We start from the raw sequence: 25,609 nt of genomic DNA, 5'->3' as shown, positions 1-25,609 counted from the left end.
AGATGCACGGGAGTAAGCAAATGGTTTCAATCATTATAGCATATTCTTTTTCAAAGCCACATTGACAGGCTTTGAACCAGGAGAAACTAATTCAATATAAATTAATTCAAGGTGTAAGTCAGCATTCACGTCCATCTAGCCTGTTTTGCAACTGGCAAATAAAGCTGCCAGTGGCTATTGTCAGAACCTAATTTGGATAAGCAGTCTGCTGAAAAAAATCGTAAAGTTCTGCTAGAAAGGTAGCATATAAAACACTTCACCATCACAAAGTCAAAACAATACACGGCATTCGAAAGGAACTAGTAGTCCCCTGATCCAGTTCAAGTAAACTATGGTCTGTACTGTTAAGGGAAATGGTTTGATTTCCTGAAATGGGAATGTTTACTTATGTTGAATTGCCATGTATTTTTAGCTTGGGGTTTTTCCTTTGACAGTAGCTCTCATGCAACTGGCTGACAGTGAGAGAGGCATTCTATTCTGTTGTGACTGTTATTCCTGTAACTGTTGTTTGACTGTTTTTCTCTCTCTGTGTGTGTGAGGAGAATGGCTGCTGAGAGAGACTTCTCAGGATACTGCTGAGGACAGTGTGTGTTAGTGTGATCTGTGTGTGCACACAAACACACCATGGACTGGATACCTTTCCCTGGATCTGTCCTGTATGTGTAGCGAGAGGTGAGAGTGCACCTTGTTTAGCTTGTCCTGCCTCCAACATTCCTGGACTTCCACATAGGGGTACAATATCTGAACAGGACCTGCATATATAAAGTCCAATTACTGTATACCTACTCTGCATGCTCAGCAGCCCAGATACAATCCTGGCACTGACCATGCAATCAGGGCCTACACATGTTGAATTTTACATACATATGCCCTATCAGAATGCTACCACCTGAGCATCCATGGAAGAAGGTGGGTAAAAAGAGATGTCATGCTCTTGCTCTCCACCAAATATTGGAAAGAGCTGAGTTGTTTATGGATTCACGCTTGTCTTATCTATATGAAGCAAACTGTCGGTACATACTTCTTCTTTTTAAAATTTTATTCATTTTTCTTTTTCATTCATTACCTACATCTCAATTTCTTAACAAATATTATATAGTCCTCCCTCCCTCCCCTCCAGGGCTTCCCCCAACTTCCGTTTCTGGTTTGTTTCTCTTTTCACCCACTTTGCTATCTCCTAACAGAAAAAGTTATTAATAACACATAACATCAAGCCTAAAAACCTAAAAATAAAAGTAGATACACTGTAATATTTCACTATTTTCTAAACATTTTCTAATACTAATAATGTGAATGTTTATTGAAATCCTGCCATCAAGTCTATTGACTTTCTTTGTTTCTGCAAATATAATATAAATGGTTCCCATTCTTACGTACTTCTGATCTGTTTCACGATAGGTTTCAAAAGATCCAACCATACCTAGGGGAAGGAGGGAGAAATGCACACGATCATCTCTGCAAATATAGCAAGAAATATAGCAACGCGGTGTAGACAACTAAATTATTTGATACAGCATGCAGCAGTCTTCACCACATTTTAACAGCCAGCCAGTCACCCAGCACACATTTTTCTGCTTTCAGATTCCTCTTTCTCTGCCAAGGGAAACTAAAAGCCTAAACCGCCATTAAACCTCAACCAAAGGGCCCTGAAATGTATGTAACAAGAAGCATTCAAAAATTTAAAGACCATGGCAAAACCTCAACTAGTAGTGGAATGAACAGTCACAAAAACCTCCCACTGAAAAATGGGACAAGGCTGTTAAATTGCTTAATGCTGTGAGGGTGGTACAGCTGCTACTCTCCTGTAGCTCTATTCCATGCTTCTTAGGTAATTTGGGAATATAGAAAGCACACACAAGGGGTGAGGATCATGGCAGTGTTAGACACCCAGAGTAGTGACCAAAGAGAAAAGCTAAATGATCTTATCCCTCCATTGTGGCTTCTGCCACTCTGATCAGTCCCTGGGCTGGGTGGCTTGCTGGTTGGCCAGTCAATTAGATGCATTACTTGCACAAGCTGGTTCTAGCCTTCCCTGTTGCAGGACGCAAGCAGAGAGCTGTGCCATTAAAATACTCATGGGGAAATATGACTATTAGTCATGATAGCTCTATGACTAAGTGGAAGTATGCCTTTGAACACCAGTCCTGGGGGCCGACTATCAGAGATGGCTACTGCATCTGGTTGGTCACTGAGGAAAACAGCATGGGACCTTTGGCTTGATAGAGCAGGGCTCTTACATGAATTCCTCTGCTATCAAAGTAGCATCCAAAAATTCCATAGGGAGAGTAGTAAACATGCAGCTTCCATAATATAAAGCCTATTTGACCTGAGCAACATTTGATGATGCTTCCACAAATTCCTGGTGCATGAATGAAAGTGTGGAAGAAAGCTGAACACACCTGGAAAGTTAAGATACAGGTGAAGCTTACCATCTTTACAAAACAGAGATAACAGGTTCAGTCTTTAATACTATGCACAGTTACCAGGGAGTAAACCCCACTGAATTCAATGGGACTATCTTCTGAGCAGACATGCACAGGACTGTGATATCAGTAACATATCATATTAATAGAATATACATGCTTGGTTGGGTTTAGATGCAACTTTTATATCACAAACCAATACATGTCTACTCAGAAGGAAGTCACAGTAGCTTACTCCCAGATAAATAGGCATAGGGCTGCAGCATTAAATGAGCATGCATTTATTTAAAAATAAATAAATCTATAACATATGTTTCTTACAAAAAGAAAATTCACCTTTCTCCTGGAAATGAACTATTTTAAAAATAGGCTTTAGAAAGGAATACAGGTGACTCTTTAGGGAATAGTACGTAAAGCCAAAAATCACATACAGTAAAAACCACACGGGGTTCCGCCTCCTTTCCCTTTAATTTTTTTTCAAACTTTGCAAAGTATGTAGTAAAGCTGAATGCGCCAAAGTTAAATGCGCATAAGCTGCGAGTTACCTGTACGCATATTTGTTAAGTGTGACCTTGAGCAGCTTTAAATTATGCAAAGGCAAAACTCATTTCCAGTGTCCTTGTTACAGAAGCATAGCCCCAGGAGCCGCATGTGAAGAAAACCCAAAAAACCTGAGAAATATTTAAATTATTCAGTCCCCCACCCCCATTTTTATATTATTAAAGAGCTAAAATAGCAATTTAACAAAGGCATTTTTCATTTCAAGGTTCTTTTCTTAAGCACATGAAAATGTATAAATAATTCCTTTGAGATGCAATTTGAAAAGCAAGCTTTTTAAAAAACCCTATTTTTGCTAGCCAATAAAAACCTTTAAAGCGCTGGTCATTTATTTGTTTGCAACACCTTAATGTTTGACGGCATTCCATTAACTCTACATCTTGTTTTTTTAGCTTCACATTTGGCACAGTGAAGAATGTTGTGCACTGCCAATTTCCTAAAGAAAATGAGTAACTAAGCTACAAATGACTGGGCATCCTGCACAGGAGGAGGTAACTGTGCCTTGTTATTTTTCGCACAGAGATTACAACTGGAAATGGGTAAGAAGCAACTCAGGTCAGAATCTCCTTGCCAGCAATATGTGAATTTATCCCAGTCAAAAGGGTAGTATAGGAAGCCATTGCCAAGCTACGATAGGTGGGCCAATCTTTCTAGCAATACTCTGCTAGCAGAGATAAACCAATGAATGGACAAAACAAATGCCATTTACTGGAACGCAGTTTGGACAAAGATATTGCAAATTATATGGAGACTATTCAACATTCATCATCTATGTATAAAGACAGCAGCTTTCTTGTTTTAACCAACTTTTTTTTTAAAAAAACAAACCCTTCTGATAGAGCTTATGATTCTGTTATGCTAAAAACAACTCTGTACACAAATTACATGTTCACATGTAGTTCTGAAGTTAGCACTAAGTTAGCACTAAGGAGAGGGGCTTTTCTGCAGTGGTATCCCAACTCTGGAATACCCTCCCTAAAGAGGTAAAGTTAGTGCCAATTTTACAATATGTTTAAGCACCAGGTGATTTTTCTAACCATTAAAAAGGTTGTGCAGTGTGTCTGCTTTTACTTTCTATATTGTTCTGTTGCATCTCAGTATGCAATTTACTCTGAAGGCTCTTATTTGATTGTTTATGTACTCTGAATAATTTTATGTCTATTGTACACTACCCTAGTGCCTTCGGAAGACAGTTTAGAAATACTTTAAATAAATAAAATTTAAAAACTACACCCAGCTGCATATGCCCAATTTTGTTCTTCTTCTTCCAGTACCAGAATAAGAAAACTGGGAAGCATTTTAAATGCAACTGCTTGCAAGCCCACTCCCATGTTGTTGTTTTTACGCTGACAAAATATGCATATAAAATGCTTCTTCACATACCATGATCTTTTTATGATCCAGATACTCAAGGCCAAAATAGTCACCTTCAACAAGGTTCAGGTGAGTGCAGACTGCATCCAGCAAAACCTTCCCTGGTGCTCTTTGCTGTAATTAAAAACAACAAAAGGTTACACGCTGTACATCCACGTGAAAAGAAAAATAAAGTTATAGATCCAGTTTCCTCGGTGAGCACAAAACGCAATTAATTTATAGTTAGGTGTTCAATTGAAGGAAAAGCAGTAGCTATTTTTATTTGGATGCCAAAGTGTTGGGAGTACTGACTCAGTTGTGGATATTTTTCTCATTGTTGCAAGGATTGTTGAAACTGAGATGGGCAAGGACTGGCCCAGAACGCTCGTTATGTGTGCAACTTCTTTATAACAAGCCACTCTGTGCTCAACATTCATTTCTGCACTTATTCTGATTATGCAAGGTAGATGATTATTGTTAATAGGTTTGTATGGCCATTCTCAAAGTTCAGCTTGTAACCATTCCCACAAAACTGCACCGCCATTTTTCTTTACAAATCCGTATCTTAATAGTTTCAGAAGCCACACCAGTCGAGCTGAATAAGATACACACACTGGACCGAAACGGAAGCGTCAGCTTCCTGTTCTGCCTTCCCTCAAGTAGCAGAATAAATTATGCAAAACAGTAAAAACAGCAGAGTAACTACTACACTGTGGGAAAGAAGAAATGCAAATATGCTTAAACAAACCAGGATGCAAAATCCAAGTCTTATCTTCCAATGAATTTAGGAATCATTTTTGATCTGATTATGCATGCAGCCTTAAAAAGAATGAAAAATAAGGCCCACCACCACACCCAGCTCCTGGCGAAACACAACTTGTGTGTTCAGACCCAGAAACCTCCCCCCTAAATAAATTCACACTTGACTCAAATTTTGGTTTGGTTGGGATTGTGGGGGCTCCTAATCTTGGAGGGTTTTTGAAACATGCTGTTAAATACCATATGGAATTTAGTGTTGAATATGGAAAAGGGGCTGATCTGTCGAGAAGGGCTAAAAATATTGTCAAGCTGGAGCTATTACGAGCAGGAGACAAAGGAAAATACAGTTACAAATATGAAGAAGAGCTGCGGAAGGGCCATGGAAGAGACCTGAGGGCCTCGGATATAAGGTTGCCAGGTTAATGAGCTAGACTGACGTGATAATAAGGACTGACAAAACCCGGAACCAGGAGGAAGGGACGTTGGATGAAGATTGGACTTGTTTGTATTTCTTTTTTCTACCATTAGAACTGTTTTATAAAATTGATGAACATTAGAAAAATGTTGGAATGAAATTACTTGGCTTTAGCAAAATTGTTTAAAGAATGATGAAAGAATGTTATGGTTATGAGAAGCTGGTAAGGACAAGATTTAAGTTTTAAGCTTTAAGTTTTATCTTATTATAGAAAGATAAGACTAAAACAGTTTAGGGTAATGTAATGACAGAATATTATGAAATATGGAAAGGATTTGCTGGGATAATTAATAACTAGGATACAAAGAAAGGGAGGAGGAGGAGGTCTAAGAAAGAAGGTAATGACAGTTGAAGATTTGGAAATAATGAATTTGTTTTTTAAATGTTTTTAATTGTTTGCGATGTATTGTTGTATTTTTTTTCTCTTTTTTTCTTTTTTGTTTGAATCTGTATTTTTTTTTGTCTTTGTTTTGTAACATTTTGAAAATTCCAATAAATATCATTTAAAAAAACAACAACAAATTTTGGTTTGGTTTATGGCAGAATTTAGGCCACAACTTTATTGATTACAGAATGTGATTGGTTACATAGGCTCTGGTTCGACTAGCTCCCTGCCATGCAGGTAGCGCTGACCCAGGGTTCCAGCATAGGTCAGCCAAGGGTGAACATCTGGATAAGCGGAAAGCCAGGAATAGGCTAACTCCGCCACCCAAATGTCCCCCTGGACTCTGGCACGGGCACAACTCCCTCTCAGGGGTTGACCAAACCATCGAGTCCCTGGATTCCTTTAACAGAATACCCTTCACATAGGGATGGCGAGAGCGTTCTCCCATCCATATCACCTGAACCAGAGCCTATCCGCAACCTTGCAAGTTGTGACAATTTGCTACGCGGCAGGCGAAACCCAAATGGCAACAGCCAATCAGCCAAGTGGGGGAAATTCCTGCCGTGCCCCTATCCCAACGACAGACGACGGCATAGCAAGGTCAATCGCAAAATGCCCTAAAAGTAGGGAGAGGTGGGTGGGTGTTTTGAATGCCCGCGCCGAAAGAGGAAGCTCTGGGTCACGTGCATGGGCATAAATAGGTCCCTCGAACTGTTTGGACTGCGTCCCATTGGCCAGATTGTACCCAGCTTCAAGGTACCTACCAATCGGGTGCTGTGGCTGTCCAATCGTACCCACCCACAACACAGGGTGTCGGTTTTCCAGGTCTCACCGCAATACGTGCCCTCTTTAAGGGAGGGCCCGATTTCTGCGCAGAAACAGGCAAGCAAATGGTAACTCAGGCTGGACCTGAGTTGTCTGTTCGTCAATGTGCTGACGTCTCTGTGACCTAGGCAGCAAAGGTGACAGCAGCACCTCTGAACTGGACTGAGCACCTGACTTCTCCTGAGAGGATGGGCTGGGGTGTGCCCTTGCAATGCTGAGGAGCAGTACTGAGATGGAAGGTGAAGAGAGAAACAGGAGCTGGGGGTGAAGTGGGTGGGAAGAGCAGAGTGCTGGGGGACTACCCCAGGATCTGACTCACCCGTAACTCTCTGTGACGCACCCCATCCCCAACCCACAGAGTCCCTCTCCAGGGTCATCAGCCGTTTCAGGCTCGAGAAACTGTTGACCTTTCTGGCTTCAGATACATATTCCATTCAAGTGAGGGGAGTTAACAGTAAAATCCTATGCATGTTCACTCAGAAGAAAGTCCCACTGTGCTCAGTTGGGCTTAGTTTTTTTCCTACGTGTGTTTAGCGTTACCACCTAAGTTATGTGTTCAGCATTCTTCATGTCTGCTAGTCACTTCCACTCTGCTCAGTCTCCCCCCCCCCCCCGATCCTGCCAAGCCTTGAACAAGGGTATTTATTCTTCTTTCATTAGAAAAAGCTCAGGGTCTCCAATAGCTTTAACATTTGCTTGACCCTAAAGAAGTTCTCAATCAATAAACAGATTATCTTCTTCTATGGTCAAGAACTGTGTGTACCTCATTCTTTGAGATGACCTTTCAATAAGGAAGTGGTTGAAGGAGAAAAATGTTCAGCAATGTTTACAGAACCCATGTCCTGGAAGCTATTTTTTTTTTTAATCCACTGCTTCTTTGAGCAAATTGATCCTTCTAATTTAAAGAGATTCTTCATCAGCCCAGCTGGACACTGCTATCAACACACAGTTTTTAATCCACCCCAAGTGATTTTGGATTATGATTTTGTAAGCAAAGTTTCTCATAGGCTACTGAATCCCTTGCACTCCAATAAAGCTCTAATAACAAAATAGAGGTTTCGTAGGGTTTCAAAGTATCCCAGTCAGCCATTTTTCTAAATGGAGATAAAATCAAATTTTATTTAATAACAAAATGGGATGCAGACATTAACATTGATTGGCTCCAAATATTTCATTACTTGTTCTTTCCACATTATCTGATACTTTTATCATTAATCACTGTGCTTTTTCTCTCTCTGTGGAGTAATGTTTCTTTTCTTTTTCTTACCCCAAGCACAGAACCTTAAGAGTCGTCTTCAACACCTCTTTCTTTTTCTTCTTTTCTTCAGACTTTCCATACCTACTTTTAAACATTACAAGTTCTTTCTTTCCTCAACGTTTGATTATTGCAATTCTCCCCTCCCCTAGTTTGGTTTTTTCTCTGCTTCATTACTGTTCAGATGCTACCAATGTGAAAGGTTCATTAATGGCGCTCCCGACACACAGTTCAGCAACGGGTTTTCTATTAATCCAAGTGAAGAGAGGGCTGGGAGAATCAAACCCAAACTCCATTCTTAATTCTACTACTCGGTTGGGTTTTTCTGAATCTCATTTTGATCACATTGATCATTTTATTGCACGTCCTACATTTGCTTCTCTTTGCTTGCTGGCTTCTATTTAACTTTGTACAGAATCTAGTTTTGAGGCAGTTTTGATTATTATTACTATCGTTCAATCACCTTTTTCAGGAATTACCTTGTCTGTAGAATCATTTTTAAATATAAAACACCAAATGTCTCTTGTTATTAGTAACTTGAGAGTGAAAATCATTTGAAAGGAAACAAGTTCTGTTTGCTTATCTGCCCATGAGGGCGTTACGTTTTTTTAAAAAAGTCCCAAGGAGTTTTTAACAATTTTGCTTAAAAATGAAAGTTGTATGTAATGAGAAGGGAGTTTTTCCTCTCTTCTCCTGAACTTTAAGAATTAATTTTCAGGTTGATGATAAATCAATCCAGTAGCCAGCATTTAGAAGTCCACAAACATGAATTCAATAACTGTGTTTTTCTCATGAAACTGGTCCAGGGAAGTAATATTGACTCTGGAAATGAAGGTCCCATTTAGCTATCATTAATAAAAGCTACTACAGTGGTATCTCTGGTTACGTATTTAATTTGTTCCGGAGGTCCGTACTTAACCTGAAACTGTTCTTAACCTGAAGCACCACTTTAGCTAATGGGGCCTCCCGCTGCTGCCGTGCTGCCGGAGCACGATTTCTGTTCTCATCCTGAAGCAAAGTTCTTAACCTGAAGCACTATTTATGGGTTAGCAGAGTCTGTAACCTGAAGCGTATGTAACGTGAAGCGTATGTAACCCGAGGTACCACTGTACATATGTTTTTTAAAGCCAGCTAAGTTAGTGGCCTTTATAACATATTGCGTGTCGAGGTCCCCAGGGCCACCCGAATAACTCACACATCACACAGAATTTTTTGTTTAAGATTTTTGGCATAATTTTGGCCACAACTTTATTAACATTCAAATTTGTGAGTGGTTGCTTAGGCATTGGTTGCAACTATCTGCCCCCACCATGGGGGACAGAGTGACATTCCGCACGATGCGAAAGTCAGAATAGGGGAATACACTTGGGGGTAGCGACGGAGCAGGGAACCTGCCCTCACCCCAAATGCAACCAGGAGCTCATTGCTATGGCCCAAGCCCCTTTGAGCAATAGTTAGCCCCCAATTCCTTTAACAGAATCCCTTGCAGCAGCAGCATTAGAGGGGCAGGCACTCAACCTACCAAGGGCAGGCACTCAACCACTGCCCCTCAACCAACCAAACCATAAACCAATGCCTAACCGCAACCTTACAAGTTGTGACGATTTGCTACGCAGTAGGCAAAAACCAAATGGCCCCAGCCAATCAGCCAGATGGACAAAATTCCTACCGGGCCCCTGCCCCAAGAGCAGACGACCCCATGACAGGCATAGCAAGGTCAAAGCGAACAACCGGAATTCTAAGGGGGGGACGGGCAATCCGATGCACGGGCGAAAAGAGGAAGCCCTAGCCTCGTGCAAGGAGTTTTAGCATTTCTGGCTGTCAATCAACAAATGGCAACATTAACTTCTTCCCAACAACAAGGGAAGCCCCAATCGCATCTGTGGCCAACGATCAATTAGCCCGCCCTCCAACTTTGGAGTGTCCTGGCAGCCCCCACCGCAACACGTGCTCTCCATGAAGGAGAACACGCTTTGTGGGAATGGATCTCATGGTCAAAGAGTAAATCTTGAAAACATCTTGCCATTATTTTGAAGTAACATGCAATTCAAATGAACAAGCAACTCTCTGAATGCAACCAACCGGAGGTGATCCAGCATGCCAAGTCAGTGTGTGAGTTTGTGTGCACACAGAGAGGACTTTTTCTATGTAATAGAACTCACAGACCCCTGAAGTGTCCCTATTTTCCAGGGACTGTCCTGGATTTACAGAAGCCTTCCCGGTTTCTGATTTGATCCTGGAATGTCTTGCTTTTCCTTAGGACGTCCCTATTTTCGTCAGAGAAATGTCGGAGCATATGCAACTCACGAGCAAAGGAGATAACTAACCATGCAACCTTTAGAAGACATCTGAAGGCAGCCCTGGCTAGGGAAGTTTTTTTTAATGTTTAATGCTTTATTATGTTTTTATTTATGTTGAAAGTTGCCCAGAGTGGCTGGGGCAACCCTGTCAGTTGGGTGGGGTATAATATTATTATTATTTTGGAACAGGGCATCCTTATTTTCATTGGTGAAATGTTGGAGAGTAGGAACTCACTGATGTGGAGTACCATCACCGTTTCTTTTGCTATCCATGGCAGCCATTTTGTGTTGGCACCCACAGCACTTCTATCAATGTATGAGTACTGGCACCTCATTTATTTATTTTTTAAGCACTGTGTGTATACTCAGAAACACCTGAGCTACTTACAAAGCAATCTCTCTCTCTCTCTCTCGTGTGTGTGTGTGTGTGTGTAGAAGGGGAGTTTGTTATCACTAATGGCTTATACATTACAAGGAAGTAAGGAACAAAGCTTGACAGAGGTCATTTTGATGTACCTTATAGAAGTAAAGGTATCATCGTAAGCTAAACTACTGACAATTTTTTGTCTTTAATGGTACCTCCAAAATTGGCACCTGAGGCAGGATGCCTAACCTGACAGATGGTACTAAAACAAGTACAATGAGGTTATGCAGCAACACATAAAGTGGTACTTGTGTATCCCAACAGCAGTGAAATTTGTTAAGCTCTAGGAGGCCACCTGCATAATTTCACCAAGTCTAATTTTTAAATGATATATACCGGTATATATTTTTCAAATGGCTAATTTCATAACGGGTGTATAAAGTTAAACAAAGAACTGGCATTATTTCTTCCCCACCCCCTTTTGCAAGTACTGAATGAAGTGCATCTCCCCCCCCCCCCAAAAGCCTCCAAGCTATTCAAAAGCACACTGTGTCCCTTGTTTCTTCGCAGGGGTTGAAACGAGGTTCAGAATGCTCATTAAAAGTACTTCAGATTGAATTTCATAGTCCACAATTTCTGCAGAGCAGCATAATAGTACCATTCAGATTAGTTTAGCTGTGCAGCAAACGCTGCGTAATGAGGTATTGGCAAACTCCACCCCTCCCCACTCCTGCCCCCAAGATGTGCCTCCAAAGTTGGAAGGGAGAAAAGGGCCAGTTTTACCACCATGCATTCATTTTATAGACAGTTTGTGACTTGACAGCACGCTCACAAATAATCTCTGCAGGTTTTGGTGTTAACCTTTTTTTCCTCTAATGCCTGAGTTTTTCCTTTATTCAATTTTATTATCAAACAACCCTTTACTGAATTCATCAATACATAACACTAATCAAATTATCAATGGAAGTAGAAGGGAATTTACGGTCATAGTTCTATAGCTACAGACAGACACTGTGCAGATAACCTGACAGCCACTGAAAGCAGCTGCCGCCATGTGACTCCTGCTCCTCTCTCTCCCCTCCCGTGTTAACAACCAGTAAGTAAATAAGTACCATGATGCGATGTCCCTGTCTGTTGATATCAGGCAGGTGCCTTTTACCGTTTCGTTTTGACGCCTGCTGAAGACATTCTTATTTAGCCAAGTCTACCCAGATATTTAGGGATGTGGGTGGCGCTGTGGGTTAAACCACAGAGCCCAGGACTTGCCGATCAGAAGGTCGGTGGTTCAAATCCCTGCGGCGGGGTGAGCTCCCGTTGCTCGGTCCCTGCTCCTGCCAACCTAGCAGTTTGAAAGGACGTCAAAGTGCAAGTAGATAAATAGGTACCGCTCCAGCGGGAAGGTAAACGGTGTTTCCGTGTGCTGCTCTGTTTCGCCAGAAGCGGCTTAGTCATGCTGGCCACATGACCTGGAAGCTGTACGCCGGCTCCCTCGGCCAATAAAGCGAGATGAGCGCCACAACCCCAGAGTCGGTCACGACTGGACCTAATGGTCAGGGGTCGCTTTACCTTTACCCAGATATTTAGAAAGCTTGTATGAGTGTGTGCTTTTAATCAGCTTCACCTGTTACTCCTTATTTGAATCAGCAAGCGTATGCATTGGTAATCTCAACGCTGGACTACTGCAATGTGCTTTACATGGGGCTGCCCTTAGGCCCAGCCTGGAAGCTCCAGTTGGTGCAGAATGCAGCAGCTAGACTGCTGATGGGCTCAAACAGCTGGTGGTATGTGACATGTCTGCACTTGCTGCTCATATACTACTGGGTCAGGCTCAAGGCTTTTATATTAATATAAAAGGCCCTGAACAATTTGGGTCCAGGATACCTTAAAGCATGGGTTGGCAAACTAAGGCCTGTGGGCTGGATCAGACCCAATTGCCTTCTAAATCTGGCCTGTGGACGGTCCGGGAATCGCTGTGTGGATTGCCAGCACACATGTTCTTTCCCTCTCCCTCACACGGTGCCGGCGCCGCCTCCTCCCTCCATCCTCCTGGCTTCTCCCTTGCACTGCCTAGAGGAGGAAGGGGGCTGGGCTTTGTTGGTGCCAGCCCCTCTCCAGAGCCCTTTCACGCACCACTCATCGTCCCTCATTCATATTTCCCTCCCCAAAATATAGTCTGGCCCCCCACCAGGTCTGAGGGACAGTGGAGCAGCCCCCTGCTGAAAAAGTTTGAGGACCCCTGCCTTAAAGACTGGCTGCACTATTATATCCCAACTCAACCACTGCAATCAGGAGAAGTACTGTTTGTTGGAGCCCGTGCTACAGAAGCCAACTTGGCTTGAAGGAGACGTGAACTGCTTAGTGTTGCTGATCCCAAACTACAGAGTACTCTTCCAGCAGAAATTCACCAGGCATCTTCACTACTAACTTTCAGGCATCTCTTGATGAACTTTTAACACAGCAAGGTCTATGCAGTTGTTTATATTAATAAAACAGAGCAGTGTTCCCTTAGAAAAACATGTCTCTGCGCACTAAAAAATGCATTCCTTTGTGATTAAAATAACTGCTTTTGTTTCACGGTGTTATTTTTAAAATGATTTTTAAATTATATTACCTGTTTTACAAACTCTTTTCTTCGTTCAGATGAAATTAAGGGGTAAAAGGATCTGACAGCAGAACACACACTGCGAATTAATCAAATTATTTCTGACCTTTCCCCACACACATGAGTTTCATATGCCTGGAATTAAACTTTGAGAAATGACCTTTTACAGACTGAAGGCTGCTGAACAAGAACTCAAACTTAGAATCTGGATTTAAAAAGAAAAAAATGAAGGGTTGGCTAAAAAAATGTTTTCCTCATGGAAGCTCACAACTGGCAATTAAAAACAAACAAACCGGGCGGTACTAAGGATGTAATAATCCAAATAATTTCAGAGAATTAAGCAGTTGATTGATTTCTTTGCAGGCTACTACAGTGGTACCTCGGGTTACATACGCTTCAGGTTACATACGCTTCAGGTTACAGACTCCGCTAACCCAGAAATATTACCTCAGGTTAAGAACTTTGCTTCAGGATGAGAACAGAATTCATGCGGCGGCGGCGGCACGGCAGCAGCAGGAGGCCCCACTAGCTAAAATGGTGCTTCAGGTTAAGAACAGTTTCAGGTTAAGAACGGACCTCCAGAACGAATTAAGTTCTTAACCCGAGGTACCAGTGTACAGTTAAACTGTGTGTTTTAATGGCAGTCCCAAGTCTAGAAACCCAGCCTGCCATTTGACAGCAGCAAAGCAGTGTGAGGGGGACACAGTTTGGAATGAAGGAGTGCCAGGAAAGAAGGGAGAACCTTTATCATTCTCCACCTGATGCTTTACCCAGTGCAACCCCTTCCCCCAGCTGGAATTGTGGATGAGGCTTTCCTCAGAGCAAAGCAGTTGGGGTGAGGAGTTTAAGAGGAAAAAACTGGGCAGAGGAAAAGATCCCCAGTGCAAATTTTGCTTCTTTCCTTTTCCCTGCAGCTTTGCAAATGCTTGCTGCCTATTTTGGCCCTTGGCTCTAAACAGAGACAAGAGGCATGATGCTGCTTGCTTGCCAGGCTTAACAACTACCATTGATGCTAATGCTCCTACAATTCAAAGCAGAGAAATCTCTTTCCCCTATAAGGCCTAGCAGGTTCCTTCCATGCATACTAAAACACTGAGGCTCGCAAGATATTTCATACCGAAAGTATGAGTTGCCGAAATAGTTTTCACAACACACTGCCATATAAAAACTAAGTAATCAGAAGGGAGGATTGCCACCCGCCAAGTGCTTCACATCTTGCTGGCATCTCGAGACACATTGTTTGTCTTGAGGCACAATGGAAGAGACACACCTCCCAGCGGCCATATCTCCTGTGGTCACTGTTGTGGATGCTTCACATATTTTGGGAATAAACCCAACACTGGGTACTGAGGTCTGATAATAAAATACTGGGGGGTCCCACTCATGAGACCCTCTGAGGGACAGACAACTTTCACTTCACCTTGCAAGCTCCTGTATCTATTGAAATTCTGTTCTTGAGGCTGGGGGACACTGGAGCAGTGTGGAAAGTAGCAGGAGGGGGGCTACAAAGGGAAGAGAGAGAGAGTCAGCAAAAGTTGCCTGCTTCCTCCTTTTTTCAGTGGGAGCTTACACTGTATTTTAGTCTTTTCTGTGAATAAAAGAATCTTGTGGTCAGGGCTGATGGAATCTGTAGTCCATGGGTAGGCAAACTAAGGCCCGGGGCCCAGATCTGTCCCAATCGCCTTCTAAATCTGGCCCAAGGATGGTCTGGGAATCAGTGTGTTTTCACATGAGTAGAATGTGCCCTTTTATTTAAAATGCATCTCTGGGTTATTTGTGGGGCATAGGAATTCGTTCATATATTTTTTTCCTAGTCCGGCCCCCCACAAGGTCTGCGGGACAGTGGACCGGCCCCCTGCTGAAAAAGTTTGCTGACCCCTGCATCTAACAACAGCTGTGGGGACATTTGTTCTCCATTTCTACCCTAGGGTCTATGGAATAATAATGAATGATCGTTAACAGTCTCATGGAGTACGTTCCTGCAGGGTTTTCCAGCTGTTATGGAACATGGTAGAGTGGGGCAGTGGTTGCTATTGCGAAAGGGAAGTTAAAATGCCCCCCTGTGGATGCTAGCTTAGATCCTGGTCCCTGAGCCTAGGTACTCAATCTCAACCTCTTGTGTTGGATGAAGTAGGATCTAGCTTGTGATACAAATCACAGTGCGTTGTGGAGAGGGAGTTGCCTTTGCCATTCTTACTAGAGAGGAGAAGTGGTGACTGCATCCAGATGTTGCATTGTGGAATGCTGCTGTCAAGATTCCCCCAGCCCTCCATTTCCCTCAATTCAGTCAGCAGTCTGTGGCCACTGAGCCTGCTCAGTCCATACTAGACTGGGGTTTTTGGTTTTTTTTTGGATCCTCCTTTACTCCAAACTTTCCCCAGAGTCTGCTGAAACCTCCCTAGTGTTTGTTTTGGCTAAATAGCAATTGCATTCACAGTCTGAACAATGGAAAGGAAGAAAATGTGAGGCTGCCCAAGTATTCCATTGATTAAAATATTTCATCCATTTCCTTTTGTTTTGCTACTGTGGACTTTTCAATGATTTGAAATGAAGAGCGCTTGGAAGTAGAAAGAACACCCATGGGTAATAATATCAAAATAGCAAAAATACTCTGCTAGGAGTTATGCATTTTAGCAAAGGGCACTCGCAATTATCTATACAGAATATTCCTAGGATTCCCTTTAAATTATTCACATGAAAGTGCATTGACAACAGTGGAAACCGAAGTTCAGAACAAGTAAATTAACTGTAGATTTGGCATCACATCTACCCAGCTGTCACTAAATAGCAGTGTATGTTTCCCCATTCTTCTTCATCAAGAAAGGATCTGATTACATGATAAAGGACCGTGTCTTTACTCCTATCTTGCCTACAATCTTCTGTCAGTTATATCAAGATAGTTTTGCAACTGATTGCTAACATTTCATTTCACACAAGATATAAATAGTCAAGTCAATACCCAAGGAGTCTCTGTTATCCACCTACTTATATAAAACTGAAGCTATGCAAGACAGACGTATAACCAGACAAAAACAGCAGTGTGTTTTGTGGCACCTTAAAGGCTAACAGATTTATGATTCCATAAGTTTTCATGGACCAAAGTCCTCATTTATCAGACTTTGGTCCACAAACATTTATGCCAGTGTACATTGTTTTAAGTCTTTAAGGTGCCCCAGAAGACTCTTTGCTAGTTTTGATGCAACAGACTAACATAGCTGCTTCTCTGGAAATTGAAAACAGGGGTTTATTTTGTAAAAAACAACAACAAACCCACATAAACAGAAAACAAAAGTACGGTAACTGGCAATGCTGCGAGTTATCAAGCAGAAAGTTGTCAGGTCTCTGTATTTTCTGTAAAGTTCAAGATTGCTCCACAATATAGGGCCAATACAGACTACCCAATATATGTTGAAGAACATCGGTGAAGTTTTTTGTTTTCCTGGCTTTTACCAATTGTTTCATCTTCCCTCCAGCTTACACAGTTTCAAGGCATTACAGGGTATTCTATGGAATGAACGATCTCAATAGCCTCCTTTATATCAAACATTACTCCCCACCACAGCAGCCCCAGTGCAAGGAGATCACACTTTCAAGTCCTACCAAAATTAAAGGCAACATAGTTAAATTGGTGGTTGTGTTTTGCTCTTTCCTACTACATTTGAAAATTCCCATACATTGCATTTCATGCGTTCAAAAATATTTAGTTAGTTAGTTAATGCAGCCCAATCTCTGTGGCTCAATGCAGCTTGTAATATAAAACCACTGGATAGAATACTTGGTTAAAGAACAACCAAAAGCACTAAAAACTTATTTCCAGTTTACGGATTACCCATGATCGCTGGGAAGACAGCCCAGACATTTCTTCCAACACTTCAAAAAGACGCTCAGGCTTTGGCAGGAAAAATATTGCCATAGTTCAGGGGTGATCACAACAAGCATCATTCACAAGCCCTTACTGTATGAACTTTGCACAGAGGTTGGTTAAGAAGCGAAAGCAAAGAATGAAGTGCTTTCTAAGGTACCAATGGTCTATTTTGACTTAAATCGCAGATTGCAAAAATATTGAGGAAACAAACCCCCAAGGAAATCTGCAGCATAATTTATAGGGAAGTAATAAAATATATGCACATCTCTGGCAAAGCGAATGCCATGTATCCACATGAAGAAATGGCATAGGGCACACACACCACACAAATAGTCCTGTGAGGAACTAGCAAATAGCAGCCCACACACAAGATCTGGTGCACAGCCCAAGGACGGATTCAACTTTTCAGCACTGAGAAATAGTCAACACCAGATAGGAGAGAGAGGAGAAAATAAGAAGAGATGCTTATGTGGTTGCTAGGATACTATGGAAGCCATCCTCTGTTGCTCTCCTTGATCCCTCCTTGATCCCTCCTATCCATAATTACTATTTCTCAGCTATCATGAAGGTAAGCTGAAAAGTTTCATCACTGAAGATGATACCTCTTAAAGGAGAAATGGTGGGAAGAGCCACAAAGCAACTCCTCTGCTACCACTTCTCCTCAGTAGCTGGTAGTCTCCCGCAGGTCAGAAACCAACACTAAACTAGGCATGCCTCTATCTTTCTCCATAATGCCACTTCTGTTTAAAGTGACAATTTAAAAAATTCCTCTGGAAATACTAGGAAATTACAGTTGATTTTTTTAAAAAAACTATCATTCCCTTCTTATTCACCCTAAATGGGTTCAGTTCCAATCTGAGTAGAATGCTAAAGATACAACTGGCTGAGTGATTAGGCAGTCAGCAATGCTTGTAAAATGCTGTCCACAGAAAGCAGAATCCCCATAATGTCTGTATGGTAAAGTGGCCTGAAATCTGTCCAAAACGCTCGGGGATTCTTTAACACCACAAAAGATGCTCAAATAAAATGCATACCGCAGAAGTCCAAGAGGACGTCAGGGGCAGTTAATGAGCAGAGTCAAGAAAGCTATCAGAGGCAAGAAGTCTTCTTTCAGAAAATGGAAGTATTGCCAAAATGAGGGGAACAAAAAGGAACACTGCAAGCAAACAATAATGGGAGGGGTGGGGAAAGACTTTGAAGAGTGTATTGTTAACAACACTAACAAGTGTTTGCTAAACACACCATCACCAATGAAATAAATACTTTAAAAGCAGGAAATGGGTTAAGAGTGAAGGGACCATTGGGCAACAAGTATGTCAAAAGTGTACTAAAGCGAGATCAGCAGATTGCAGAAGAGTTGTCTTCACAGCAGAATATGTAGGGCAGATTAACTGTGTCTTGGACCGACATTTTCAGGGAGTGCATCTGAAGAACCATGGCAAATAATGGTGACAAGAAATGAAGCTGCATCCCAGCTGGGGCTGATGGAAAAACATCTGGAGGGCACCAGAATGGGGAAGGTTATTCCTGGCATTGCCAAAAATAAAAGTGAACAAAACACCAAGTCCAGATGGTATCCACCTGAATGTTTTTTAAAGTGATGATCGTCCAACAAAAATAACTTGTCCCTAAAGTTGGCTTCCAAGCCTCAGGACTGAAATGGGTCCAGTATAATATCAATTTTAAAAAAGGAATCTGGTGGATCCAGTAAATTATAGATCAGTTAGTTTAACATCTGTTACTGGAAAGCTTGTGATACAGAACTAGGATGTAGAAACTTTGGCCCTGCAGATGTTGCTGGACTCCAATTCCCATCAACCTCAGCTAGCATAGCCAATGGTCAGGAATTGTTAGAGCTGTGGTCCAACTACATCTGGGATGATTCCCATCCCCCAAACAGAAGAGCAAGTCTTGCTGAGAAAGAACCAATATGGCAGCTGCAAAGACAAGTCCTGTCTAACTAGCCTTACCATATTATTCTGAGCTGTATCAACAAGCATGTGGTTGGGTGTGCCAGTCAACACTGTATCTGGACTTCCTTAAATCTTTTGGCAAAGACTCCTCCTGAGAAAACTTGGCAATCATGTGATATTGTTTCCCAAACTTGGGTCTTCAGCTGTTTTTGGACTATAATTTTCAGCATCCCTGACCACTGGCCCTGGAAGCTAGGGATGATGGAAGCTGTAGTCCAAAAACTGGCGGAGACACAAGTTTGGGAAACATTATGATAAAGGAAGGGTCCTCTTATGGATCGGCAACTGATTACATAACAGGAAATGTACAGCAGGAATAATTAGAAAGGTATAAGAAGTAGAGTTGTATATCCCATTGATCTGCCTATTTGGATGGCTTTAAAAGAGGATTAGCAAGGGATATTAGCCGTGATGGCTATGTACTATGCTCCAGTTTTGCCAGGTGCTGAGCATCACAAGTGGGCAGAGTGCTTTGAGCTCAGGCCCTGCTGATGGCCTTCCCGAGAGGCACCTGGTTGGCCACTGTGAGAAGAGGGTTCTGGACTAGATGGGCTTTTTGTTTGATACAGCAGGGATTGTGTTCACGTAAATCACACAAAAATCAATACAGCCAAAACCACAATAAAGCATCAACAAAATAGTAACGCATGGAATGGTGAGACTTCCTTGGACTATGTCTAGTGGCTTCTAACTATTTCAAAGTTCCACGGAGTCCTTTCTTACGACATCACCATTTGGCAATTCTCTTTGCAGCGAATGGAGTTGATAACAGAATACAGTACTATGTCAGAGAGGAGGGGAGGTTCGTTCTTAAAGAGGAAGAAACAGGGTAACTAAGACGCTGGCCACACATTAAATACAAATGAAGGATGGCTCAAAACACGTCAGTAGTATTTCAAAAAGCAAACAGTTGCCTATTTAGAGTGAGTGCTGCTGCCAGGATGTTTTCTTTAAAAAATAAAACCAGGAAGGGGAAAAACAACTTGCTTAGAAAACACACACCTACATACAAAATATTTATACAAAGCTCTTATTACAGTCTCCCAAGGCAGAACAATAGAACCACTATATCTATAGCCAGCTTGCTTGGTGGCCTACAGTGGTCATATTTTCATAACCAGCACTTTTCAACATCTCTATAATACACATATTGCTTTTCTTTCCTGCTGAAGGGAGGTGTTGGAGATAAGAGGCTAATAAAACTGACAGGTAGGATGTGTTAGAATGGTATAAATTATGCCTTACATCTAGAATCCTGAAGCATATTTTTCTTTGCTTATCTGGACTGCCAGCTGAAGTCTTGCCAGGTTCACAAACTTGACTTTAAGAACATTGTGGCACAAAACTACCACAGAAGAGTGGCAGTTTGTTGGTTCTCTTCTTCCCAGAACCAAACAACATTCCTTCCTTACCTCAGACCTTTTCTTTGGAAGGCATTTCACATTAAGCCTCTCTTCAGGGAAACTGAACTTGTGAGCTATACAAACAGAGCCCAGTTAAGCTTTCAGTCAACTAATGAAATGCCACAAAATTGGCAGAATCTTAGAACACTGCTTGGATTTAGTTGATGTAAATGGATTGCAGTTTACCTTTGATGTTTGCCTGGCTAATTCTTGAAGAAAATACTGAGCTATAATGTAATCCAGTGGATGCTTTTGTTCCTCAGAGCCCTAAAGGTGTGTGCAATTGTACTATTAAATCACACCTTTAGTTTTGATCCTGTAAGCAAGCTATCCTGAGATCATGCAGCTTAGCGAGGAGCCTGTTATCCAAATCTTAGTAATCTGAAATTCTTTGTAATCCAAATCTGTTGATTTAGAAGTTGTTGTAGATCCGGAAGTCGTTGCATTCAGTCTGCAGAGAAGCAAGTAGTTCCTTCCTAAAGTCCATTCTACAATTGTATACTAACTAAGTTAGGCAGCACCTCTTAGCCAGCCTGTGCTCTATTTACAAAATCAGTTTCCTTTAGGGTTCCAACACTTGAATTCATTCCAGCCTTAGATTTGATTTGAGTACATGTTCAAGGAGAAAATTAGAAGTTGAACAGAGCAGAAAGTGAATCAATAAACGCTGGCAAGATTAGGATTATGAATTAACCTCTTTTTCACCCTATGATAATACTGATCGTGGAAGCTATAGCAAAGTCACCATTGGTGAGACAAGTTCACAGTTCCACAGAGAAACTTGGTAACCTCTAAATTACCCCCAAATCAGTCAACGGACAGAAGTTAACTATAATATCTTGCAATCTCTTATTTGTATAATGTAAAGGTTTGTTATATCGGAACAACCCGAGTGAACCAAATCTGGACCAAGAAACCCATAAGCAAGGTAATATTGTGTAACACACCCACACACCCACCCCACTTGATTGTGCAAACTTAATAGTTCACTTCAGTCTATCAATGGAATGACACGGGTACACATTTTTTGGGGGGGGGCAGTTACCTGGGATCTCTCTCTTGAGCACCTGAACAAAATATTATGCCACCTCTGCTCTGTCTAAAGTCTATCATGTGTAGCAGCTCTTAGTGACACTTCAGCAGATTAAGCTGGAGAAGTCTTTCAGTTTAACCAGTAAATTTTGCACAACTTGCTGCATAAACAGCAAGCACGGGAGGGAAAAGTCCCAGAAGGATGGATAAGCCTGCAGCAAGACATCCCTTTTTTACCCTTGGCTTCAACCATTATTCCAAGATAAGTGCAAGAGGCAGCATGATATTTTCAATGGCAAGTGGTGTCACAGGAGAACAGATTGTCTGTTGTTTTATGAAAACTGAATCTTTAAGTAAATGAGATAATTAGCATCACAATCCTACACATGTCGACTCAAAGGCAAGCCCCAATGAGTGCAATGGGCTTGCATCCAACAAGATTATGCCTAAATTATTGCACATGACTTAGTACAACTTCAACATCATCATGAACTATTTGTCGTTTTTAAAAATGATACACATGCTTGTATGGGTGCAAGGCTTGTGCAGGCAACCCAGCACCTGCTTTCAAACATTGTGTGTTCAGACAAATACCCGATTATGACTAGGGTAAAAAAAATTTCACATAGATCACATAAAACAAGCTAGTACAGGTGTTTCCCAACTATGGTCAATGGGCGACAAGTGGTCTTTGAGCTTCATTCAGGTGGTCTGTGGAGTGTCTGTGAAAATACCAGAAATAAAATAAAAAACATCTAGCACAGTGCATTACAATTGCTTTAACATGCAGAAAAATCATTAAATGGTCCACTGAGACCCTGAGCAGTTTTCTAGTGGTTTGGAAGTTGGAAAACCACTGGGTTTCCCCAAAACACACTCTGCTTCACTGTCCTTCTGGCTGGGGAAACCTAGCCAGATGAACGCTGTATGCATGCATGCATGTATGTATGTATGTATGTATAAATATTCACCAAATAATTAAGTCACATTGTTTTGCTACTATCAGAACACATGCAAAATATATAGAACACCAGCAATACATACAGAAGTCACTGCAAGGCCAATGGAGTTAAACGAAACAGGACATGTCTGTATTTTAGAGCACTGCCAGATCTCCAGTGTTCTGGTTTGTAGCTGGCTTGCTGTCCCAATATCTCATGTGCTGCCAAATTCTAACATACAATGAGAACCTGCATTCACAGGGCAAACATGTTGTAATCCTGTCAAATACAGGCTTCCGTTCCAAGCTTCAAAGCACTGCTTTCTTAGGGATTAGAGTTACAGTCATCTTTTGTCATTATACAGCAGTTTGTCTGTTTTATGATAGGAACCCTAGCCTGGAATTGCAACCATCCAACTGCAATAAAAGACAAAATATCCCCGCCCCCGCCCCAATTAAGACATTTCTTCTGGCCCTGGTCTGTAGTTACTTTAGAGAAGGTATTTTCAACCTTTTCAGACCCAGAACCCACTATTAATGCTTTAGGGACTCATTTCTTCATCTATTTTTGTATGGTGGTAGACATACTCCTTTAAATCTCCAGTTAAGTGGGAGAAGGCAGCCATAGATTTTTCTGACTGTTCCTTGCCCTAGTCATGACATTTGTCCTCCTGCCAAACCACATCCTGTGGTAACCAGGATTCCAGGCATTCTTTACTCTCTTTTTCGTTGGGAAAACTAAACAAGTCCTTTCCTCATGATATAATAATTATTAATGCTCAGGAGGACGCGGCAGGTGTGGATGTTTCCTTCCAGAAGAGCCCAGGTCTTGGCCAAGAATTATACGGCCATGCAATGTACTGTTCTTGAAGCTCCGGGACCAATGCGTCTATAATCTAAGGCAAGCAAAATGGAAACCAACCCATAATCCTAAATGGGTAGCTGGGGGGAAGAGAGTTCAATGCATTGTAAAGAGGAAATGTCACTGAATCCTTAAGCTTTTTTTATTTATTAAAAAGCTCATTTCTTCCCATGCCCTCCCCTGCTCAACTGTTGGGATTTCCCAAGAGTCCGGCTCTAATGCAACTGCAATTATTCCCTTTTACATAAATTTTGTTTTATATTTTCATATGGCAAGAATGGACAGAAGGGAGTCTACTATTCACTTAAAAGTTTAACGCAAGTCTGCACCAGGAGAGCTCATAGCCTGAGCCAGATTAAGCAGTAATATAGAGATAATGTTTATATTCGAAGGTTGGAAAGGAAATGGATGTGCTTCCACTTAGCACACATCGCTGAATTCTAAATGTCATCTAAATGGTTCCTCTATTGTTTTCCTAACAAGAATTATAAATCTTCTGAAACTGATAAAATGTATCTAGGAACAATACTGGCAAGCAAAACACTGAGAGAACACTGCACACACACTGCTCAACTAAATCCCCCACTTTTGAGATTGCAGCTGAATAACAATTCCCCAGCTAAATATAGATCTGCAGCTATGTCGCTTCTAAGCTGTGAGCTGAATTTCAGAACTTCCAAAGCAGTTCCCAAAAGATGAAAAGAAACCAAAAGCTGTATGATGCATATGGAGAGAGATAATGGGAAGTTTCAGGATCCCATGGTCTCCTGAGTTTTACAACCTTCCTTTCTGCCAAAATGTTTACCTGAAAACAGTGATGTTTCCACTATTAAATGAGTATCTGTGGAAAGGGCAAGGGAGACACTCAAGACTTTGATGTGTACCTTTCACTGAAACTATGAAGTGTTAACAGATTATCATGCTCTAGGGATGCGGGTGGCGCTGTGGGTTAAACCACAGAGCCTAGGACTTGCCGATCAGAAGGCTGGTGGTTCGAATCCCCATGATGGGGTGAGCTCCCATTGCTCGGTCCCTGCTCCTGCCAACCTAGCAGTTCGAAAGCGCATCAAAGTACAAGTAGATAAATAGGTACTACTCCGGTGAGAAGGTAAACGGCGTTTCCGTGCACTGGTTCGCCAGAAGCGGCTTAGTCATGCTGGCCACATGACCCGGAAGCTGTACGCTAGTTCCCTCGGCCACTAAAGCGAGATGGGCACCACAACCCCAGAGTTGGTCATGACTGGACCTAATGGTCAGGGGTCCCTTTACATTTACATTTGATTTAGGTTATGTCCACACAGCTGCCCCATAACTAAACACGATGTTTTTGACTGCACTTCTGGTCCCTGCTTGGTCATTTAGGTATCAACGACAACTGCAATTTGGTGCCTTCTTATATCATTTTGGTGACGAGGTGTCTTGGGTCAAATAGTGATTGATCTTCACCTTTGCCCCTCCTAGAAACTGAGCAGGTGCTGATGAAGGTGCTACAAAACATACAACCCCAAGAGAATCCATGGTTGTCCATTGCTAAGCCTGAGAAATTTGATTGATCCTGTGATAAATTTTAAGCCTCCTTGGGTCAGTGTGAACTGTACATAAAGGCTTGGGGGCACAGAGTTTTTGGCTGACTCAGTGAGTGTGGCATTGGTACTGAGCCCACTGGAAGCAAATGGGCTACTCCACAGATACTAGATCCTGTAGCTTGGGGAAACTTATGCAACTTTCAAGAATGAGCTTATCAGTGCTTTTCGGGATCCCTGAAAAAGAGATAATGACCTCAAAAGCCTGCTGAACTTAAAGGCAAGGGCATTGGTCTGAATCTGATTTCACATCTACTTTCAGACTGCTGTCCAGGGATGTGGGGTGGAACGAAAGAGCACTACAGGATTTATACCAGCATAGTTTGAACCATAATGTTCTGGATGAACTGGTACACGTTCCCACTATCCAGTCCTTGGTGAATTTCATCCAAGCTTGCCTCAAAATTGAAGCGAGATTGGAAAACCAATGGAGAGCAAAAAGAGATCGTAGTGAGCCGTTGGCCAGGTTGCAAACATGGCTAAAAAATGTGCGAGAGCCAGGAACGTGGGATAGGACCAGAGGAGAGGAACCTGTATTTGACCATTGGACTTACGTCCAGGTATGCCAGGGTTCAGGACATTCAGATTCCCAGCATGCCCTATGTATATAATAATCTTTTGGCAATTCTTTCCCCCTCTTTTGTTCAATCAT

General features: G+C 41.9%; 1 protein-coding gene across 14 annotated transcripts in view; it reads right to left on the bottom strand.

Moving 5' to 3' along the window:
- Positions 1-25,609, bottom strand: part of FARP1 (FERM, ARH/RhoGEF and pleckstrin domain protein 1) — a 201,196-nt gene that overhangs the window by 75,840 nt on the left and 99,747 nt on the right. For all 14 annotated transcript variants that reach the window (XM_083610515.1, XM_083610518.1, XM_083610522.1 and 11 more), the window contains exons 3-4: positions 4,365-4,469; positions 1,378-1,420 (exon numbers count right to left, since the gene is read on the bottom strand). In XM_083610515.1, the coding sequence (XP_083466641.1) occupies positions 1,378-1,420; positions 4,365-4,469 (148 nt within the window). The remainder of the gene's footprint in view (positions 1-1,377; positions 1,421-4,364; positions 4,470-25,609) is intronic.

The sequence above is a fragment of the Podarcis filfolensis genome, assembly GCF_964270895.1.
Source record: "Podarcis filfolensis genome assembly, chromosome: 4".
NCBI lineage: Eukaryota > Metazoa > Chordata > Lepidosauria > Squamata > Lacertidae > Podarcis > Podarcis filfolensis.
The sequence above is the reverse complement of the archived record's forward strand: the minus strand, read 5'-3'. Positions and strand labels throughout refer to the sequence as shown.